Consider the following 18,815-nt stretch of genomic DNA (forward strand, 5'->3'; position numbering starts at 1 on the left):
GTGCCGACTAATTTTTGGCCTCCGATGGCCAAATTAGCCGCGCTTGCGCAGTCCGGGTCTTCTGCTGTTCTCTATGGGGCTCCGTGTAGCTCCGTGTAGCTCCGCCCCGTCACGTGCCGATTCCAGCCAATCAGGAGGCTGGAATCGGCAGTGGACCGCACAGAAGAGCTGCGGTCCACGGAGGAAGAGGCCATCTTCAGCGGTGAGTAGAGAAGTCACCGGAGCGCCGGGATTCAGGTAAGCGCTGTGCGGGTGGTTTTTTTAACCCCTGCATCGGGGTTGTCTCGCGCCGAACGGGGGGGGGGTTTAAAAAAAAAAAAACCCGTTTCGGCGCGGGACATCTCCTTTAAGTGTAGTGTGTAGTGCACGGCTGCTGAAGGCAATCCGCGGGCACGCTGTGTAGTCACGTGGTGCCGAAGAGCCAATCAGGTGGCTCTAATCAGCAGCGCTGGTTAAGTGCGGCTGAAATGACAAATATGCCTCCCGGCCCGTCACGCCTCCCACTGTAGTGACAGACACTTCCCGCCTCCCCGGCCCGTCACGCCCCCCCCCGCTTCCTGCTGTACTGACTGACAGTCCCCGCCTCCCCGCTGTAGCGCCGCCCCTCTAGCCACGCCCCGTGTGTGACCCGATCCTCGTCGCCAGGACAACGGCGGAGCTTTCTGGAAAGCCGGAGAAGCGGCGCTGATACTGTCCGCGGCCGGCTCCAGAAACTTCTGTGCGAGGGGGCGGGGTGTCCTCGCTATAAGTGATGGGCCGCCGCTGTAAGCGGATGATAGCTGACTGTACGTGACAGCCGGCCGTGAGCAGCACCTGCTTACAGCGGACATTGGCCGAGCTGCTGCAGAGACGTACCGGGGATATCTGCGGAGGACTGAGGTAATCATCAGGCAGGCTGGTGCTGTGACAAGTAGTACATGGTGGCTGACCTGTAGCACTTCTTGGACTTGTAGTGCGTCTTAAAGGGGGTTTCCTATTAAGAAAAAAAAAATGTCCCCTTCCCCGCTGATTTAGCGTACATTGCAGTCTACAACTTCTGGCGGATGCGATGTACGGGCAGCAGTGTGCAGCCAATCAGAGGCCGCAGCGTGATGCCAGGGGCTTGGGCACATCATGTGCTTCCACCCGTCTACCTGGAAGCCACAGCCAGCGCCACCTGTCAGCCGCGTCCCGGGGACTCAGGAGAGGGGAGGATGCCTTGTTTGTTATTTTAGGTAGGGAACAAACCCTGAAGTAACGGAGCCGCTCTGCATCTTAATGAGCAGCTCATTTTCCAGTTTTTTGTGCGGTGAACTCTAGTCTTCGTTTATCTGGTTTTTGGGAACATCTAACATTTTGATTGCTTTTTTTATTCCATTTTTTTCTAGTGGCAAGAAGAACAAACTAATTCTGTCCCGTTTTTATCTTTAACTGCGTTCACCTCCCGTATAAATAGAAAATAATTCTGCAGGCCAGTACGATTACGGCAATAACAAATTTATATAGTTTGGGGGGTTTTTTGCTACATTTTTTGTTTATCGCTGCATTTAAAGACCCCCAACATTTTTCGTTTTTGTCCCTGGATCGTTACAAATGCAGCGATGCCATATTAGTGATTTTTTTATTTTTTTTAACATGGGAAAAGTGGGCTTTTAGCATTTACATTTTTTCAAACTTTTTAAACTTTTTCTTTTTGTCCCACTAGGGGACTTGAATATCGCCATATGTTGTCATTCTTCTAATACACTACTATACTTCAGTTATACGGTAGTAGGGCATTAGAAAGCCTCATAGGCCACCGTAGCTGGCAAACTCGAAGGCTATATTCAAGCCTCTGAGTGCCAGAGCAACCCATCGGGACCCCACGATCACATCACGGGGGTCTGATGGGTGACTGAGGGAATTTCCTCCCTATGTCAGCCTTTTAAAAGCTGCGGTCGCACTGTAAAGGGTTAAACAGCGGGGATTCAAGGTTTCTTCAGTCCTCACTGATAGTGCCAGGCTGTCATCTGACAGCCAAGTAGCTGCTCTCCCTGGGAAGGGAGACCTATGCTGGGCTTCTGATGCAGCTGCCATCAAAAATGGGCGCTGCGGAATAAAGCCCCTAACGGCTGCCATCAAAAGACGTATGGGCGGTTATTAAGGGGTTAAGTTGATGGCTGATGTCTCGCTCTAAACAACTAAGTACATACTACTTCAGTCCCATCACTTTGAGGACGGTTTATTGTGGCTGCTTCACCCCTCCTGATGTGAGGGGGTTGTGGGCGGCAGGACAAGGGCTCACCTGGGGTTACCCTTGAATGTACATTGAAGAGTCACATATTCATTACCCGTGTTCTGTTTTCAGCAGCCAAGATGGTGAAGGAGACCGGATACTATGATACACTTGGCGTAAAGCCAGATGCCACAGCTGATGAGATCAAGAAGGCGTACAGAAAGCTGGCACTGAAGTACCACCCAGACAAGAACCCTAATGAGGGAGAAAAGGTAAGTCACTTGTATAAAGGCATATTGTAAAGGGCACTTGAAGGGGTTTTCCAGGGTAAGGCTATTGATGAGCTATCCTCAGGATAGGTCCTCAATAGTTGATCGGCTGGAGGCTGCCGCTCAGGACGTGAACGTACTACGTTGTGTACGGGCTGCGGGTGCCCGGGTCATCGCTAAGCGACGGTGCGAGAAAGACGAACAACAAAAAAAGTGTACTGCGCATGACCGCCCGTGTGAGTAGGCAGTTATGCGCAGTACAATACGCGGCCGTACGCAGGGTCACAGCTGGAATCCACTGCGGGCCTCCGCAAGCGGATTCCACATCCGACCGTGTGAGCCCGGCGTTATTCAGACCGCTACCTGTAATACGTATTTTACAAAAAGCCCCGGGAACGCTCGCCTTCATGCAGTTCCAGGAGCAGCTTGTTGAGCGTCTTCTGTGTGAGATCACCGCACCGCAGCAAGCTTACGGAGACAACGTGTCAATTTTTATTCCGTACAAATGAGCAATGGGGCCTGGAATTTATTCCGTTGTGCCCTGAAATCCAACGGGTGCTCCTTCCTATAGGCCGAGCCATGTGTCCTGTAAGTAGATTATATATATTGTAAAATCCAAGTAGGATTATCGGGTTGTGCAGTTGGTTTATGTTTTATCAAAGATGATGGCGTTCTGGCAGCTGCTCTCCTATTGGCTCGCAGTAACGCCATTATGGATAGCCACGCCTTTTTAATGGATGAACAGTTTGTATTTCCTATTGAAAACACGACTCCCTAGAACTGTCTACGCCTGTACCATGCCATCAAGGCTGTACCTAATCACCAACAGCTACAGCCTTGATGGCATGTGCAGGATGAGCCCTTTTTGGCATGAAGAATCGGATTTCCAGAAATAGACGTAAGAAATGTATTTTCCCCCGACTCCCCCTTTAAAACAGAGATCCAAAAATGCAGTTTCAGAACTATGATTAGTAATATATTCTGGACATTTCTGTTGTTTTGGACAGACGTAATTGACGCCTGTAATACATTTACAGTTCCTGCTACTAGTGTGAAATTGTAGAAGGAAAGGGCAAAGCACAGCGCCAACTAGTGGCCGGGAGCTAGTGCACATGCGCTCCACTCAGAAGAAGAAGGTAACATAGGGAGTTGCACAAGGCCTAGCTATGTCCACTGCATAGTAGAGGTGGTCGGTCGGTTCCCCTGGCGACAAACCGTAAACAACTGGAAGAAAACAGAAAGCATTACTGGAGAACAAGGGATTTTCTAAATAGTTGTACAATCAGTGTCTGCTCTGTTTCCACATTCACATTGTACTGGATGGAATTCCTAAAATGGGAATTACCCCTTTAACAATACGCCCCTGCTCAATGCTGACAGACAAGGACATCCAACCATCATACATCGCGTCAGATGATGTGCTTAGCATCTCTACTTAGGGCGTATTTCCTCCCTGTATGCAGTACAAGAATTAGGCCATCTTGGTTTGTTCTGAGGTTTAGAGTACCTACATCACCCTGTTTTGTACCCTTCATGTAATTAATGCTCTTATTCTTTCTAGTTTAAGCTTATCTCTCAAGCTTATGAGGTGCTGTCCGACCCTAAGAAGAGAGACCTCTATGACCAAGGGGGAGAACAGGCCATTAAAGAAGGAGGGCTAGGAGGAGGAAACTTTTCATCTCCCATGGACATCTTTGACATGTTCTTTGGTGGTGGGGGCCACATGAACAGAGAGAAGAGAGGTAATCCTCAATTAAAAATAATTAAAGGGTTGTCCAGTTAAAGGGATTTTCATAGGAAATTTTTTTTAAATTAAAGGGTTTAAATGAATAGAAATTGAATACTCTTCTATCCTGGTAGCTCCCCATCCAGCGCTGCAGCCCCGGAGCCTGCTGCACTGAACAAGGAAGAAGCAGCCGGCATTCAAGTGCCGTTTATTGTGCGCATCACTGCTCAGCCAGTCAAAGGCTTCAGCAGCCATAGAAGAATCACAGCTTAAACCTGTGGCTGGCAGAGCGGGCACAGGCACAATGAACAGCATGTGATTGCCTGCTGCTTTTTCCGGGTTCTGCAGCGTCCTGCAAACATGCTGCAAATTTTCTGCTCCATACGAAGGAGCCTTTAGAAATCTCCACATGGCTTGGACTGTAAGTGCCGTGGAATTTCCGCAGCAAAATCCACTGCCGAAATTCTATAGCATTTCTGACGTGTGAAGTCCACCCAATACTCCTCTTGGAGACTGGGGCTTACTTTGCTTTCTTTTTTTAAGGCAAGAATGTTGTCCATCAGTTGGCGGTATCTCTAGAAGACATGTATAAAGGATCAAGTCGGAAGCTAGCATTACAGAAGAATGTAATTTGTGACAAGTGTGAAGGTAAGACTTTCATATGTTAGTACCTCTTAAACAAGAGACGAAGACGGATACTGGAAGCTCCTTTTTATTGTGTAACGTTTGTGCTATTTTGTCTGCTTTGTCAACACTTGATTTGACTGAAGGAAATCTGGGTCATCGCTTGGAATACTTAGGCTGGGTTCCTACAGGGCGGAAATCTTCCGGCGTGGCCTCAGCGGAGAGCCGCGGTTTTTGAAGCGTTTCGGCCGCCGGCATTCCGTTGCAGCTTTCTCTCCTCATAGAATTGACATGCTACGGCTGTGAATTCTGCGCCGGTTCTGCCCGGCTTTGCCGCGATGGATTGGCCGCCCCGTGTGGACGAGATATTTAGGCAAAATCTCATCCACATGGCTGGCTAATCCAGGGATTAGGAGCCGTGGGCGGATTTGCCGCACAGAAATTCCGCACTGAATTTTAGTGGCAAATCCGTCCCGTGTGAACCCAGCCTTATACCTATTGAAAATATTTTCAACAATTTGGAGTAGTCATATTACTCTGTTCACACAGCTTATTTTTGACAGACTCCAATGCGGATTCCTCACCAAAATTTGTGCCATTTTAGCATTCCATTGCGTTTTATGGAAGTCATAGATCATATGGAGCAGATTTTTAAATCCGCATCATGGTGAAAAAAATTGACTTTTTAGCTGTTGACACGTTTCCATTCATTGGGGCTAATTCTTTTGTGCAGATCGTCATGCAAATCCACAGCAACCCCCCCCCCCCCCCCCTTAGATTTCAGCCGCAGATTATTGTGGCAGATCCGCGTTGGAACAATGCAACGTGGATCTGCTGCAGCATCCTGCTGGATTATCATGTGACTAAAGTATCTTAATATTATTTTTTGGGTAAACACCGAAATGAAAGCTGCAAATCAGGGCTACTAACCTAATAATGTTTTCTGGACAGTTTACCCCAAAATCCATAATCATAAAGAATATAAGTAATAACAGTTTATTGCTCCAAATACTATAATAAAGACATTGGTTGTAATTGCTGTAAAGTGTAACATAATTATAAGCTGTGCACAGGCTACTCGAGCGTTAAAGGAAAAAAAATCCTCCACACAAGAATTTTTTTTCCACGAATACTGAAAAAAGGACCTTTTTTTATTTCTTTCCTTTATATGGTGGTATGCTTCTATGTGTCGCTCTTCTGGAAGTTATTGAATGGTAGTATTTGATATCACATTACCGCTTGTATGACTTTCAACTATTTTTGGTTTGTACTCATTTATTCTACTTTCCTTTCAGGTCGTGGTGGCAAGAAAGGAGCCGTAGAGAAATGTTCAATCTGCAAGGGTCGTGGTATCCAAATCCATGTCCAGCAGATTGGGCCAGGAATGGTCCAGCAGGTTCAGACAATGTGTTCTGAGTGCCGTGGGGAGGGCGAGCGCATTAACCCCAAAGACCGCTGTAAGCAGTGTAATGGAAACAAGGTTGTACGTGAGAAGAAGATCCTGGAAGTTCACATCGAGAAGGGTGAGTAGAAGTAGATGGCCTTTTTGTGTACAGTTAACAACTATATGTGTAGTTTGTGCACCAGTGGGTCATGTGAGGTCTCTGTATTAACTACGTGTGCTTTCTGCAGGCATGAAAGATGGACAGAAAATAGTTTACCACGGGGAAGGAGATCAAGAGCCAGGCCTAGAGCCAGGAGATGTTGTCATTGTGTTGGATCAGAGAGATCATGAAGTGTACCAAAGACAGGATAACAATTTAATTATGAAGATGGAGATTCTACTAGTAGAGGCTTTGTGTGGGTTTAAGAGAACAATCGAGACAGTGGATGGAAGAACGCTCCTCATCACATCTCTTCCAGGTTAGTAGGAGGCTGCGTGATAACCCATAACTCCTAAACCAGTCCCTGTTGTATAAACGTTTCTTATATTCTGTACATATCATACAAGGTGATTACTGTAATAACTTTGTAACTCTTATCCTACCAAACATTTATACCATATAACATGTACTTTGCCATTCCAATCGAAGGAGGCCGCACATCTCTCCAGGAAAGTGAATATGAAGTATGGGCTCCCTCTGCTTTCTCATATTATTGATAATTTATATTGATGGAAATAATTGATTGTAAATGTTTACTTATTAAAATACTTTGTATCTTAGGTGAAGTCCTAAAACACGGGAACCTGAAATGTATTCAGAATGAAGGAATGCCCTTACAGAGAGATCCATTTGAGAAAGGTCTTCTAATAGTCCAGTTCTCGGTGAGTTATTTAATGACCATCTGGCATTATTGCACAGTCCTAAAGACAAAGACATCAGTCGAGTTCCCTTTCTCCTCAAAGGGCGTTTTACTCAGCCTTAGGCTTTCACATGAGCGCATATCGGCCGGCGTTTTCACGGCTGGGCGATATGCGCTGTGATCTGATGCATTGGATTCCAATGCATCAGATCACATTTGCGTATTGATGAGATGTAAAAAAGCCAAGCCAATATAGCACCGGGCGTTTGTAGGTTGGACCAAAACATAGTTCTGGAACTATGTTTTGGCCGGAGTACGTCCAGCCGCTGCACGGGCTCCTATGGGAGCCCATGGCAGTGGCCATAGGTGGGAGGGAGTTTAGCAGCGTGGCTGCTAAACTCCCTCCCTCTGCTCTTCCTCCTCCTCCTAAGTGCAGGCTTACCTGTCTTCCTCCCCTTTTGTTCTGTGCAATGGGAGGGGCGGAGCTAAGCACTGCTCCACCCCGCCTCCTCCCATTGATGCAATGGTTTGGGCAGAGCTAAGCGTCCACCCTCTCCCCGCCCCTTGTCCATAGCTATCAATGGGAGAAAATGGGGTGGACCAGTGCTTAGCTCTGCCCCCTCCTATTGCACAGAACGAGAGGGGAGGAAGACAGGTAAGTTTGCGATGAGGAGGGAGGAGAAATGGGCAATGGCCTGGTGAGCTCGGCGCATTTGCGCCGGCCTCACCAGGCCATCTGAACGGGCGCACAAGCGTTTGATTTGTGCGCCCGTTCACCAAATTTTTCTCAGCTGACGTAGCATATATCGGCCGGCCGTGGAAAAGAAGCCTTATGATCAGGCACGAATGGTCATTTGGCTGACTGCGCCATATGAAGCTACACCCGATTAGAATAACGGCCCTTTTACTCGGGCTCACAGTCTTTTGGATGACTGCACAAATGCTGATGTCACCACTAAGGTCGTCAGCGCTCCTGCAGAGCATTCAAACTAAAGGACTTGCCGACGGCTAGCAGGCTTCTCGCTCAGCGCTTCACCTTCTATGGGAGGTGCTGAGCGGGGAGCGTTTACACAGAACGATAAGCCAGCAAGCTAATGAGATTTTTTTAAGCTGATTGAAAAGTCAGCTTAAACAACCACTAACAACAAGTGAGCATTTTTTTTTCCACATTCACACTGAACAATTAGCGCTCAAATTTGTTCGTTTGAACAAATTGTGAGTGCTACTCATTACATTTAAATGGCTCTTAAGGAGCAAATGCTCATTCATTGGTTGATCACATCTTTTCTGCAGCCGGACAAAAACCAAAACAAAATATTGTTAGCAGCAAATCTTCCAGTGTGAATGAGATTTACTGCTGGATGATGGAGCCATATGGGGAATAAATACAATCGTTCATCCCCCATACATATTGAATTGGTCAGTCTGAAGGCCAGGTAAATGAGCTCCAACCTCCTTACTGTCCTGTGTCTCATCACTTAATGAAACTAGCTACTCTGCCCAGTTTGCAGTAGGAGAAAAAGGTTAAAGCACAAAAACAATTCAGCTTAGTTTTTTTTTTCTAGATGAGATGGGGGGGGGGAAATTATATATAATCTAAAAATTGGTATTGCTGCATCTGTAAAGGTGCATTTATGAAAATATAGCATTATTAATCCCATGTCATTAGCTGCATCAGAAAAAAATGCAATGACAGAGTTGCACTTTTTTGGACATTCCATCGTCAAGAAAAAAATTGAATAAAAGGCGATCAAAAAGTTGTATGTTCTCCAAAATCGTACCAATACAAGCTACAGATTGCTTTGCAAAAAACTAGCCCTTACACAGCCCTCACAACGGAAAAATAAAATAAAAGTTATGGGGGTAGAGGGTCAAAAGAGGGCAACAGAAAGATTTTTTTTTTTTTTTTTATATATATATAAAGCAGTACTGTATAAAAAAAATCTAGAAAATTGGTATTGCTGTACATAAACTAAACCACAGAATAAAGATAACAGGTTACCATGAACGCTGTAAAAATAAACAAATTAAAATCAAACTGATTTCCTACTTAAAAATTGAAAAAAAAATTCTTTATATACATTATATGATACATTAAATCGTACCATTGAAAAATACAACTCATCCAACAACAAATAAGTCTTCATGTAGATATGTCACCTGGAAAAATAAAAAGTTGTTTTTTTCAAAGTGAGGATACCAGAACTACAGAATGTGGCCTGGATGGAGGCGTATACATGACCTTTGGCCATGGAAGGTGTTATGGGAATAATATCATATTCCAGAAGATTTCACCAGTCTGCTCCAAATCGCTTATAATGAGAAGTTTCATGCATGAAAATGTATTTGAGTCTGACTTCATCTTGGTCATTCTGTAATACCCTTCTGGTTTATTGTTAATACCACGGTACAGATATAGTTAAACATGACGCACCAATTATATGTACGCCCCCCAACATCATAACAACTCATGTTTGGCTTAGTATGTAATGACTCTATGATTAACATATGTTAACGGCCCAGGTGTATGCCGCTACCAAACACGTCACCTTTAAGGCTTATTCAGACGACCGTATATCGGCCGGGTATTCATATTCATATTAACCCCTTAGTGACGAAGCCTGTTTGCGCCTTAGTGACGGAGCCAAATTTTGGAAATCTGACATGCGTCGTTCAACGTGGCATAACTCCGTAAAGGCTTTACATATCCCAGTTATTCTGACATTGTTTTTTCGCCACATGTTGTACTTCATTTAGATCATAAAAAGAGACCGATATAATTTGTGTATATTTATTAAAAGTACCAATATTGGAAAAATTTTGAAAAAATTGTCATTTTTTCACATTTTCAACCGTAATATCTCAAATATGTCCAAACATACTGTAAATTTTTTTGATAAGATATATATTTCCATCTGTTTACTTTATTCTGAATGCACACTTGAAAAACTTTTGTGTTTTTTTAACCATTTAGAGGACGTACAAATTTAACATTACTCTTCAGCATTTTGAGGAACACTTTGTTTTCCTGCACCAAGCCAAGTTTGCAAAGGCTCATAAGTGTCAGAATAATAGATACACCCACAAATGACCCCATTTTAAAAACTACACCCCTTAGTGTATTCACTGAGGGGGGTCATGAGTATTTTGACCCCACCAGTTTTTTTCAGGAATTAGTTCAATTTAGGGGAGAAAAAATAAAATTTCATATTTTTGCAAATATTTCATTTTAAAGACATATTTTTTCCTATAGAGCCCATGAAAATGAGGATTTACACACCAAAATGGATACCCCCGTTTCTCCCGTGTTCAGAAACATACCCATTGTGGCCCTAATCTTATGTCTGGATGCATAACGGGAGCCAAAATGAAAGGAGTAGTCGGTGTCTTTCAGAACATAAATTTTGCTTGAAGGCGTTTTAGGCCCCACAGCACTTTTGTAGAGCTCTTGAGTGGCCAAAACCAAAGAGAACCCCCACAAGTGACCCCATTTTGAAAACTAGACCCCTTAACGAATTTATCTAAGGGTGTACTGACCATTTTGACCCCACAGTTTTTGAATGAATTCAAGCCAAGCAAAAGGAAAAAATTGTGATTTTCGTTTTTTTGTCAATTCTGTCATTTTAAAAACAGCTTTTTTTTGTACAGCACACGCATAAATGAAGCCTTTCACCCCAAAATGGATACCCCTGTTTCTCCCGTGTTCAGAGACATACCCATTGTGGCCCTAATCTCATGTCTAGATGCACAATGGGGCCCAAAACGAAAGGAGTAGTCGGTGGCTTTAAGAACATAGATTTTCCTTGAAGGCGTTTTAGGCCCCATAGCATATTTGTAGAGCTCTTCAGCGGCCAAAATCAAAGAGAACCCCCACAAGTGACCCCATTTTGAAAACTAGACCCCTTAACGAATTTATCTAGGGGTGTACTGACCATTTTGACCCCACAGTTTTTGAATGAATTGAAGCAAAGCAAAAGGAAAAAATTGTGATTTTCGTTTTTTTGGCAATTCTGTCGTTTTAAAAACTGCTTTTTTGGTACAGCACACACATGAATGAAGACTTGCACCCCAAAGTGGATACCCCTGTTTCTCCCGTGTTCAGAGACATACCCATTGTGGCCCTAATCTTTTGTCTGGATGCACAACGGGGCCCAAAATGAAAGGAGTAGTCGGTGGCTTTCAGAACAGAAATTTAGCATGAAGGTGATTTAGGCCCCATTGCCCTCTTGTAGAGCCCTTGAGCGGCCAAAACGACAGAGAACCCCCACAAATGATCCCATTTTGAAAACTAGACGCCCTAACGAATTTATCTAGGGGTGTACTGTGTATTTTTACCCTACAATTTTTGAATAAATCTAAGCAAAGCAGTAGGAAAAAAATTACAATTTTCATTTTTTTGGCAGTTGTATCAATTTAAAAACTGTTTTTTTTGTACAGCACACATAGGAATAAAGACTTTCACCCCAAAATGGATACCCCTGTTTGTCCCGTGTTCAGAACCATACCCCTTGTGGCCCTAATCTACTTAAAGGACACATGGCTAGGCCTATAATGGAAGGAGCACCCGTTGGATTTTAGGGTACAACGGAATAAATTCCAGGCCCCATTGCCCACTTGTAGAGCCATTGAGCGTCCAAAACTATAAAGAACCCCCACAAATATCCCCATTTTAAAAACTAGACCCCTTAACGAATTCATCTAGGGGTGTACTGCGTATTTTGACCCCACAGTATTTGAATACATTTCAGCAAAGCAGAAGGAAAAAATTACGATTTTCATTTTTTTGGCAATTTTGTCAATTTAAAAACTTTTTTTTTTGTACAGTGTACATAGGAATGAAGAATTTCACCCGAAAATGGATACCCCCGTTTGTCCCGTGTTCAAAAACATACCCATTGTGGCCCTAATCTACTTACAGGAAACATGGCAAGGCCTGTAATGGAGGGAACACCCGTTGGATTGCAGGGCACAACTGAATAAATTCCAGGCCCCATTGCTCATTTGTACGGAATAAAAATTGACTCCCTAAAATCCCCCCCCCCCTCCACGCCCTTTTCGGCGTTCCCCAAATCTTAGATAAAAGTAATAATGTGAACTGTGTAGTATTTCCAAAGACGGGTAATTACGGAGGCTGGTTGGGATGGGCACATAGGGCAATAAAATCGGGTATCCCCCCTCCTCTCATGCTTTTTAGGGGTCATTTCTTGACCTCAGTGGCTGGTATGGGGTGTAAAAAGTGGCGTTCCGTGAGTCTCCATAAGCTTGATGAGGTGCGGCGGTCTCACACAGAAGACGCTCAACAAGCTGCTCCTGGAACTGCAGGAAGGCGAGCGTTCCCGGGGCTTCTTGTAAAATACGTATTACAGGTAGCGGTCTGAATAACGCCGGGCTTACGCAGCCGTAGGTGGATCCCGGCTGTGAGCCGGCCGTGACCCTGCGTACGGCCGCGTAATGTACTGCGCATAACTGCGTACTTACACGGGCGGGCGGTCATGCGCAGTACACTTTTTTTTTTGTTGTTTGTATTTCCCGCACCGTCGCTTAGCGATGACGCGGGTACCCGCAGCCCTATACAACGTAGTTGTGTATGGGCAGCGGGTATATCCATGACCATGGAGCACAATGGGCTCTATGTTGCGGATATCCGCGGTAAAATAGAACATGCTGCGTTCTCTTTTCTGTGAGTGGATTACACAATTCCAACCCGCTAATGTGAGCGGAATTGTGTAATCCAATGCGATTGATCTGCGTATTACCGCTAATCAAACGCATGCGGAATCCGTAATTCCTATCCGGTCATGTGAGACCGGCCAAAGGTAGATCGCTACCATTTTTTCACGTGACCGGGGACCGCTCAACGAGGCCACCCGTCACTGCTCCAGGCTCTCGGCGACCAACGGTGGCCGAGAGCTAGGAGGTATTAAGTTTCCTGGGCTCCCCGACTCCTGCGCATGTGTCCGGTGTTTTGCCGGCGGTCGCATGCGCAGAATACGGGAAAGTTCACGGAAGAAGATTGCGTCGGGGTGCAAATATGGAGGCCTCCGGTAAAAAGTTTTATCTCCTCTCACCGATCGCATCGGTGAGGGGAGATGACCCTTTCCCTTTTTTTAACTTTTACGTGATCGCCATTATTCTTTGGATAACGGCGAACACGTGATCAGGAACTGCTCACAGCGGCCCTCCGTGAAATCTCCAGGCTCTCGGCTAAGTTTTGTAGCCAGGAGCAGGGAGATTTTAAAAAACCATGGCTTTTGCGCATGCGCCTGCCACATTGGCGACGGGCGCGTGCGCAGAAGCTGGGGTGAGGTCCGCGGATAAATCCGCAGGCCTTAGGTACGTCATTTCATCCTCCCTCACGGATATGATCCGTGGGGGGAGATGAAACACAAGCTTTTTTTAACTTTTTAAAACTTTTTTTTTACTTTTTGTACTTTTTTTTTTTACCTTTTACCCCTTTTTTTTTATTTTATTTTTTTTACTTTTTGCACTTTTTTTTTACTTTACATGATCACTGTCATCCATTGGATGACAGTTATCATGTCTCTGGTGACATCCCTCTGCTCTTGGCTACACATGGCAGCCAGGAGCAGAGCAATTTTGAATTTCCCGGGGCTCGAGCCCCTCCGTGCACGCGCCCGATGTCAATCATCGGGCGCGCATGCGCAGACGGGGATTTCGGGTCCCGGGACATCGGGACATCGCAGAGGACCGGGGGTGAGTATCTTCACATCCCCTCATGGATCCGATCCATGAGGGGAGGTGAAACTTTACTTTTGTTTTACTTTTTCAACTTTTTCGCGATCACCGCTATCGCAATGGATAGCGGTGATCGCGGGCCCGGGCACCGCTCACAGTGGTCCCCGGTAACACCTCCTGGTTCCCGGCTACCTTCAGGAGCCGGGAGCCAGGAGATTTTAAATTTGCCGGGGACACCCGGGCTTCTGCGCGTGCGCGTGACGTCATCGTCTGGCGCGCATGCGCAGAAGGCCGCCGGCGGGTCCGGGAGGACCAGATCTCCGGGGAACACCGCCGACAAGCCGTGTGAGTATTTTCAGCTGCCGTGATGGATCCGATCCATCATAGCAGCTGAATATCTAACTTTTTACGCACTTTTCTTTGCTTTTTTGCGATCGGCGCTATCCATTGCATAGCGCCGATCGCAATGCCGGGGGGGACTGCCCGCATCCTGGGATGACAGCTCCATGCTGTCGGCTACCTGCGGGCACCGACAGCATGGAGCTGTCACGTCCTCAGGCCAGTGGGCATCAATCCAAAGAGGATGCATAAAACTACGTCCTCTAGGATTAAGGCCCACTTTCTGAGGACGTAGTTTCCCGATGGGGCGGTCGTTAAGGGGTTAATATGTAATGAGGCAAAATATGCTCAAAAGAAGGAAAGAGATTAGGGAAAGGCGCTTGAGGATTGTTCTTATTAGATGGTGTTCCTATTATCCAGCATTCATTGAGAGGGGAAATCCTCATTTTGATGTAATCTGGTAATGACGGTCCATGCCCAATCCTGTTTTTTTTTTTTTTCTTTTCAGGTTACTTTCCCAGAAAATCATTGGCTTCCAGTAAACAAGCTCCCACTTCTGGAAGCTTTGCTTCCCCCCAGAGAAGAAATAATGGTGACTGATGACATGGAAGTTGTAGAACTTGTTGAACTTGATCCCAGAGAGCAAAGTAGAGTATTCAGAGAACCACACCAGGGGGAAAGAGCCAGAGGTGGCGTCCAGTGCCAGACATCATAAGACATGAATGTTTGGCTCTAGGGGGCTTCCAGCTGTTCTGTTTTGGGTTGTTTTTTTGTTAGTACTGTTCAAAATGTAAAGCAAAGCACTGCTGTACTTTACTGCATCTCTACCTGGAAAATACATGCTGCTTTTATACATACATGTTATTTAAAATATTTGAGTTTTTGTGTTATATGTTATTTCCAAATATGGCTGGGCTCACATGAGCGGATCGAATTCCGCATGTGGATATATTCACATAGGATGACCTTCAAATGATACGGAAACAAATTGCGTATGGTCGCGTATGCTGCGGTTTTCCACACGGATGTATACATATGGACAGCGTATTGTCCACGTGGCAAACCGAACACAAGCAGGCAGTGACTTCAGGAAAGTAGCCGAACACCTTGGAAGCTCCCTTCTATTGCTCAGGCAACCGCCTAGGTGACATACCCTTGTGTTGTCGTGAAAGCTGTTCCAAGAACCATGTCGGGATGCTGCTCTCGATGCTTGGCTGGTTTTATACTACTTTTTTTGTAAGTAGTAGAAACCACTTTAAAAAAACTTTTCTTAGGCCTTATACACACGGCCATGACGGGCCCCGCAAGCAGAATACTGCAGCGGAGTCCGGCATGGCGCCCCTTCCTCCAAAGACCGCATACTTACCGCCGGATCCGCTGCGCGAAGTCCCGAATGACGCTCCGGCGCGCATGCTTAGTACAGCACATGACGTGTCGGCAGTGTCATATGACGCGCCAGCGGTGTCACATGACCCGCCAGCAGTGTCACATGACCCGCCAGCAGTGTCATATGACACGGTGGCCGGGGCGCGTATTCACACTACACTTCCACTGTGCTACAGCGGGAGTATAGCGTGACGGACGGTTTCCATTGACTACAATGGAAGCCGTCCGTGCGTATACCCATGGCAAATAGGACATACCTCGGGTAATTTCATGCCGTGGAATTCTGCAGCTTGTACATTGAGCTATTAGGTTCAATAGAACCTAGGGTAGCTGTGGCGAAACGCCGAGTTTTTACACGGCGGAAATCCGGCTGTTGGGCATTAGTCCCTATAGAGGAAGAGCCCAGAAGAATAAGCAGAGGTTGCAGACAGCAGCCTGGATTGTGTGCTGCTCCCCAGACTCGGTCCAGCATTGTCTGCCCACAAGTTCCTGCTTTCTGTATTCCATTTATACCTGACTTCCTAGCAAAGTGCATACGAATCCGCGTCCGTATGCAATGTTAATTTCGTATGCACTGCGGATCGAACGCATCCATAGAGATCCATGGAGCTCATAAGTGTGCAATCCGCAGTAAAATAGGGCATGCTGAGATTTTTATTCTTCCACTTGCAAAATCCGCAATTTCTAAGTGCAAGTACCCTGTTTCCCTGAAAATAAGACATGGCATGATTTTCCAGAATTTTTGAGGATGCAAAATGAATTTTCAGGCTTTTTGAGGATGCTTGAAATATAAGCCCTATTCTAAAATTAAGCCCTGCTAACAGTTAATTTAAAAAAAAAGTCAATTTAAATAGTGTCCAGGCAGCTATACATGTAAAAAAGTTAAACCTTTTTGAACAAAAATTAATATAAGACACTGTCTTATTTTTGGGGAAACACGGTATGAGCAAATCGTCGAAATTCCATACATTTCAGTGCCCACATATTACCGCGTATCATACGTGTGGACGCCGATAGCGTAATCCGCAATTCTAATCCGCTCGCGTGAGACCGGTTATAGGTGTTTGTTTACATTTGTTGCATGGACATGTATATGTTAATATTTTCATCATTAAAAAAATTCCAAAAGAAGCTGCCGTTATGGCTTTTAGCCAGCTGCATTCAACTTTGCTCTTCCATATCAGTGTGTTTCACTTATTTTATGCTTTAATTTTTCTCATCTGGCTAGTTTACATACTACAGCGATCCCGCAGTCATGCCAACAACTGTGTGGTGGGTTTACAAATTTCCTTTATGCAGGCATATAGTTACATATGCAAGGGAGGGAGGAGGCCAGCTCCACAGGAACCTGCTCAAACAGTGGAGTGAAAGTCCAACAGTCACAGTATCCAACAAGTTAGGGCAGTAAATTCCAAAAATCAATCTTTAGGCCCCCTGCACATGGGCGGAAATTCCCGCCGGTGCCCGCTTGCAAAGGATTGCATTAGAAAATGCAATCCTATGCACACAGCCGGTGACCACATCAGAAAGACCTCAACTCTATGTAAACAATATGGTAACATGTCTGGCTTGTCCATTCAATATCTCATCCATGGACACATGCACAGATTTCTAAGGAACCTTCATGCTGGGTTTATACAGGGTGGACTTTTTGCATGCATTTTTAAACCTCAGACTAAGCAGAAAAGTGGATGAGATTTGCAAAAATCTAGTTCCCACACGCTGCCAACAGTCCGCTACAGACAAGCCGCGCGGAAACTGACATGCGGCGTGGAATTAAAATCTGTGACATGTCAATTGTATCGCCTTCTCCGCTGCGGACTCTCTTCTCTCTATAGGGAGAGATTTCCACAGCAGAATACAGGCTGAAAAGCTGCTTCAAACCCACGCCAAATGGTGCGGGTTCTGAAGCAGCCTTTCCGCTGCGGAAATCTTATGGAATTTCCGTGCAGTCCAGCTGTGGAATTCTGCGAGACTTCCATCCTGTGAGAACCCCCATCCTCAGGGCCTTTGTATATGCAGAACAAAAGACCATCGCCAGGTGTTCACATTGTATCATGTATATTTAAAGCAATGGCTGCAATTGGCTCATCGAGCGCTGCATTGATTGGCTTAGTTGCGGCGCTCAAGAACCAATAAGAGTCATTGCTTCCTGGAGGTGGGACTTATGAAACCCCAAACCAGGAAGCGGCAGCTAAAGACTACAAACAAGTGCTGCAGAGCTTCGAGAGGAGAAGGTGGAGCGGACAGCGCCTGTTAGGTTAATTTGTTTCTAAATAAAATAAATCTTTTACAGCGCGAACTTATTCCGCATTCCAGCGCTTTCAGGTAATTTATTTATTACCCCCCACCAAGCTGGGTACTCATTTTACTGACCTTGGAAGGATAGAAGGCGGAGTCAACCTTGAGCCGGCTATCTGAACCATGCGGGGACCAGCCAGTGCTGGATGCACCAATCAGAGTCATTCATTGAATGCCTGTGATCGCTGCATCGAGCACCAGTTTTGATTGGCGGAGCCAGCTAAAACTCAGCAGCCTCAGCCAAATTAAGAGCCATCTATTGCTGGAGGCGAGGATTTCAATCCCCGTCACTAGCAATAGATGCTCCGTCGGTGATGGCAAGTGGCCGGCAGTCTGCACGGAGCTCCAGAAACCAGCGGTGGGGACCCAGAAGGCATCTGCTAGGTGAGTATTGATTTTTTTTTCCGGCAGTGCAGCTAGCGCTGGTGTTTAGCACTGCCAAAAACGTGGTATCAAGTTGTGCCACATTTTTAGCAGCGCTGAAATTGCTGCCCATTCATTTCAATGGGTGACGCATGGCTGAAAACAGCCAAAGATAGAACATGCATCGCTGTCAAAGATGCTTGAGTGAACAGCCCCATTGAAACGAATGGGAGCATTGTACAGCGTTTAGCACAGCGCTGAAAAGGCAGCGGTAAACGCTGTACAAAAACACCTGTGTGAGGGAGACCTAAGTTGGGTGAAATGTAAAAATTCAATATTGGCACTTTTGGAGGTTTTGGGGGGGCTTGCTTTTACAGCTTTCACAGTAAAAATGACATGTTCATCTTTGTGGGTCGATACTGATGTAGCAAAGTTTATATTGACTCTAAAATTTAACCCTTTCCAATGACTGTCTGACATCTGAAGACATTGTGATTGAAGGCTGTACAGCTCTGATGTCAGAAGACGTCCGGCAGGGTATTCTTACTGTATATTACTGGCCGCTCTGTTGTTGAGAGCCTCTCCAGCATGTCCCATACCACAGTACTGGCTGTAGCCAGCAGACGGCGCCATTGTATAATGGCAGAAAGAGAAAGCCACCTAGGAAACCCTG

At 45.6% G+C, this 18,815-nt stretch overlaps 1 protein-coding gene across 2 annotated transcripts; it reads left to right on the plus strand.

Moving 5' to 3' along the window:
- Positions 1 to 619: 619 nt before the first annotated feature.
- On the plus strand, positions 620 to 14,949 carry LOC136628083 (dnaJ homolog subfamily A member 4-like). 2 transcript variants are annotated; one of them, XM_066603708.1, is made up of 8 exons: positions 620 to 879; positions 2,327 to 2,466; positions 4,025 to 4,205; positions 4,733 to 4,837; positions 6,109 to 6,336; positions 6,446 to 6,676; positions 6,979 to 7,079; positions 14,601 to 14,949. In XM_066603708.1, the coding sequence occupies exons 2-8, from the start codon at positions 2,335 to 2,337 to the stop codon at positions 14,805 to 14,807; spliced, it is 1,185 nt and encodes a 394-aa protein (XP_066459805.1). In that variant the 5' UTR covers positions 620 to 879; positions 2,327 to 2,334; the 3' UTR covers positions 14,808 to 14,949. The 2 variants fall into 2 exon arrangements, with proteins under 2 accessions (XP_066459805.1, XP_066459806.1); XM_066603709.1 differs by having other exon boundaries at positions 2,330 to 2,466.
- The last annotated feature ends 3,866 nt before the right edge of the window (positions 14,950 to 18,815 follow it).

The sequence above is a fragment of the Eleutherodactylus coqui genome, chromosome 5 (genome assembly GCF_035609145.1).
Source record: "Eleutherodactylus coqui strain aEleCoq1 chromosome 5, aEleCoq1.hap1, whole genome shotgun sequence".
NCBI lineage: Eukaryota > Metazoa > Chordata > Amphibia > Anura > Eleutherodactylidae > Eleutherodactylus > Eleutherodactylus coqui.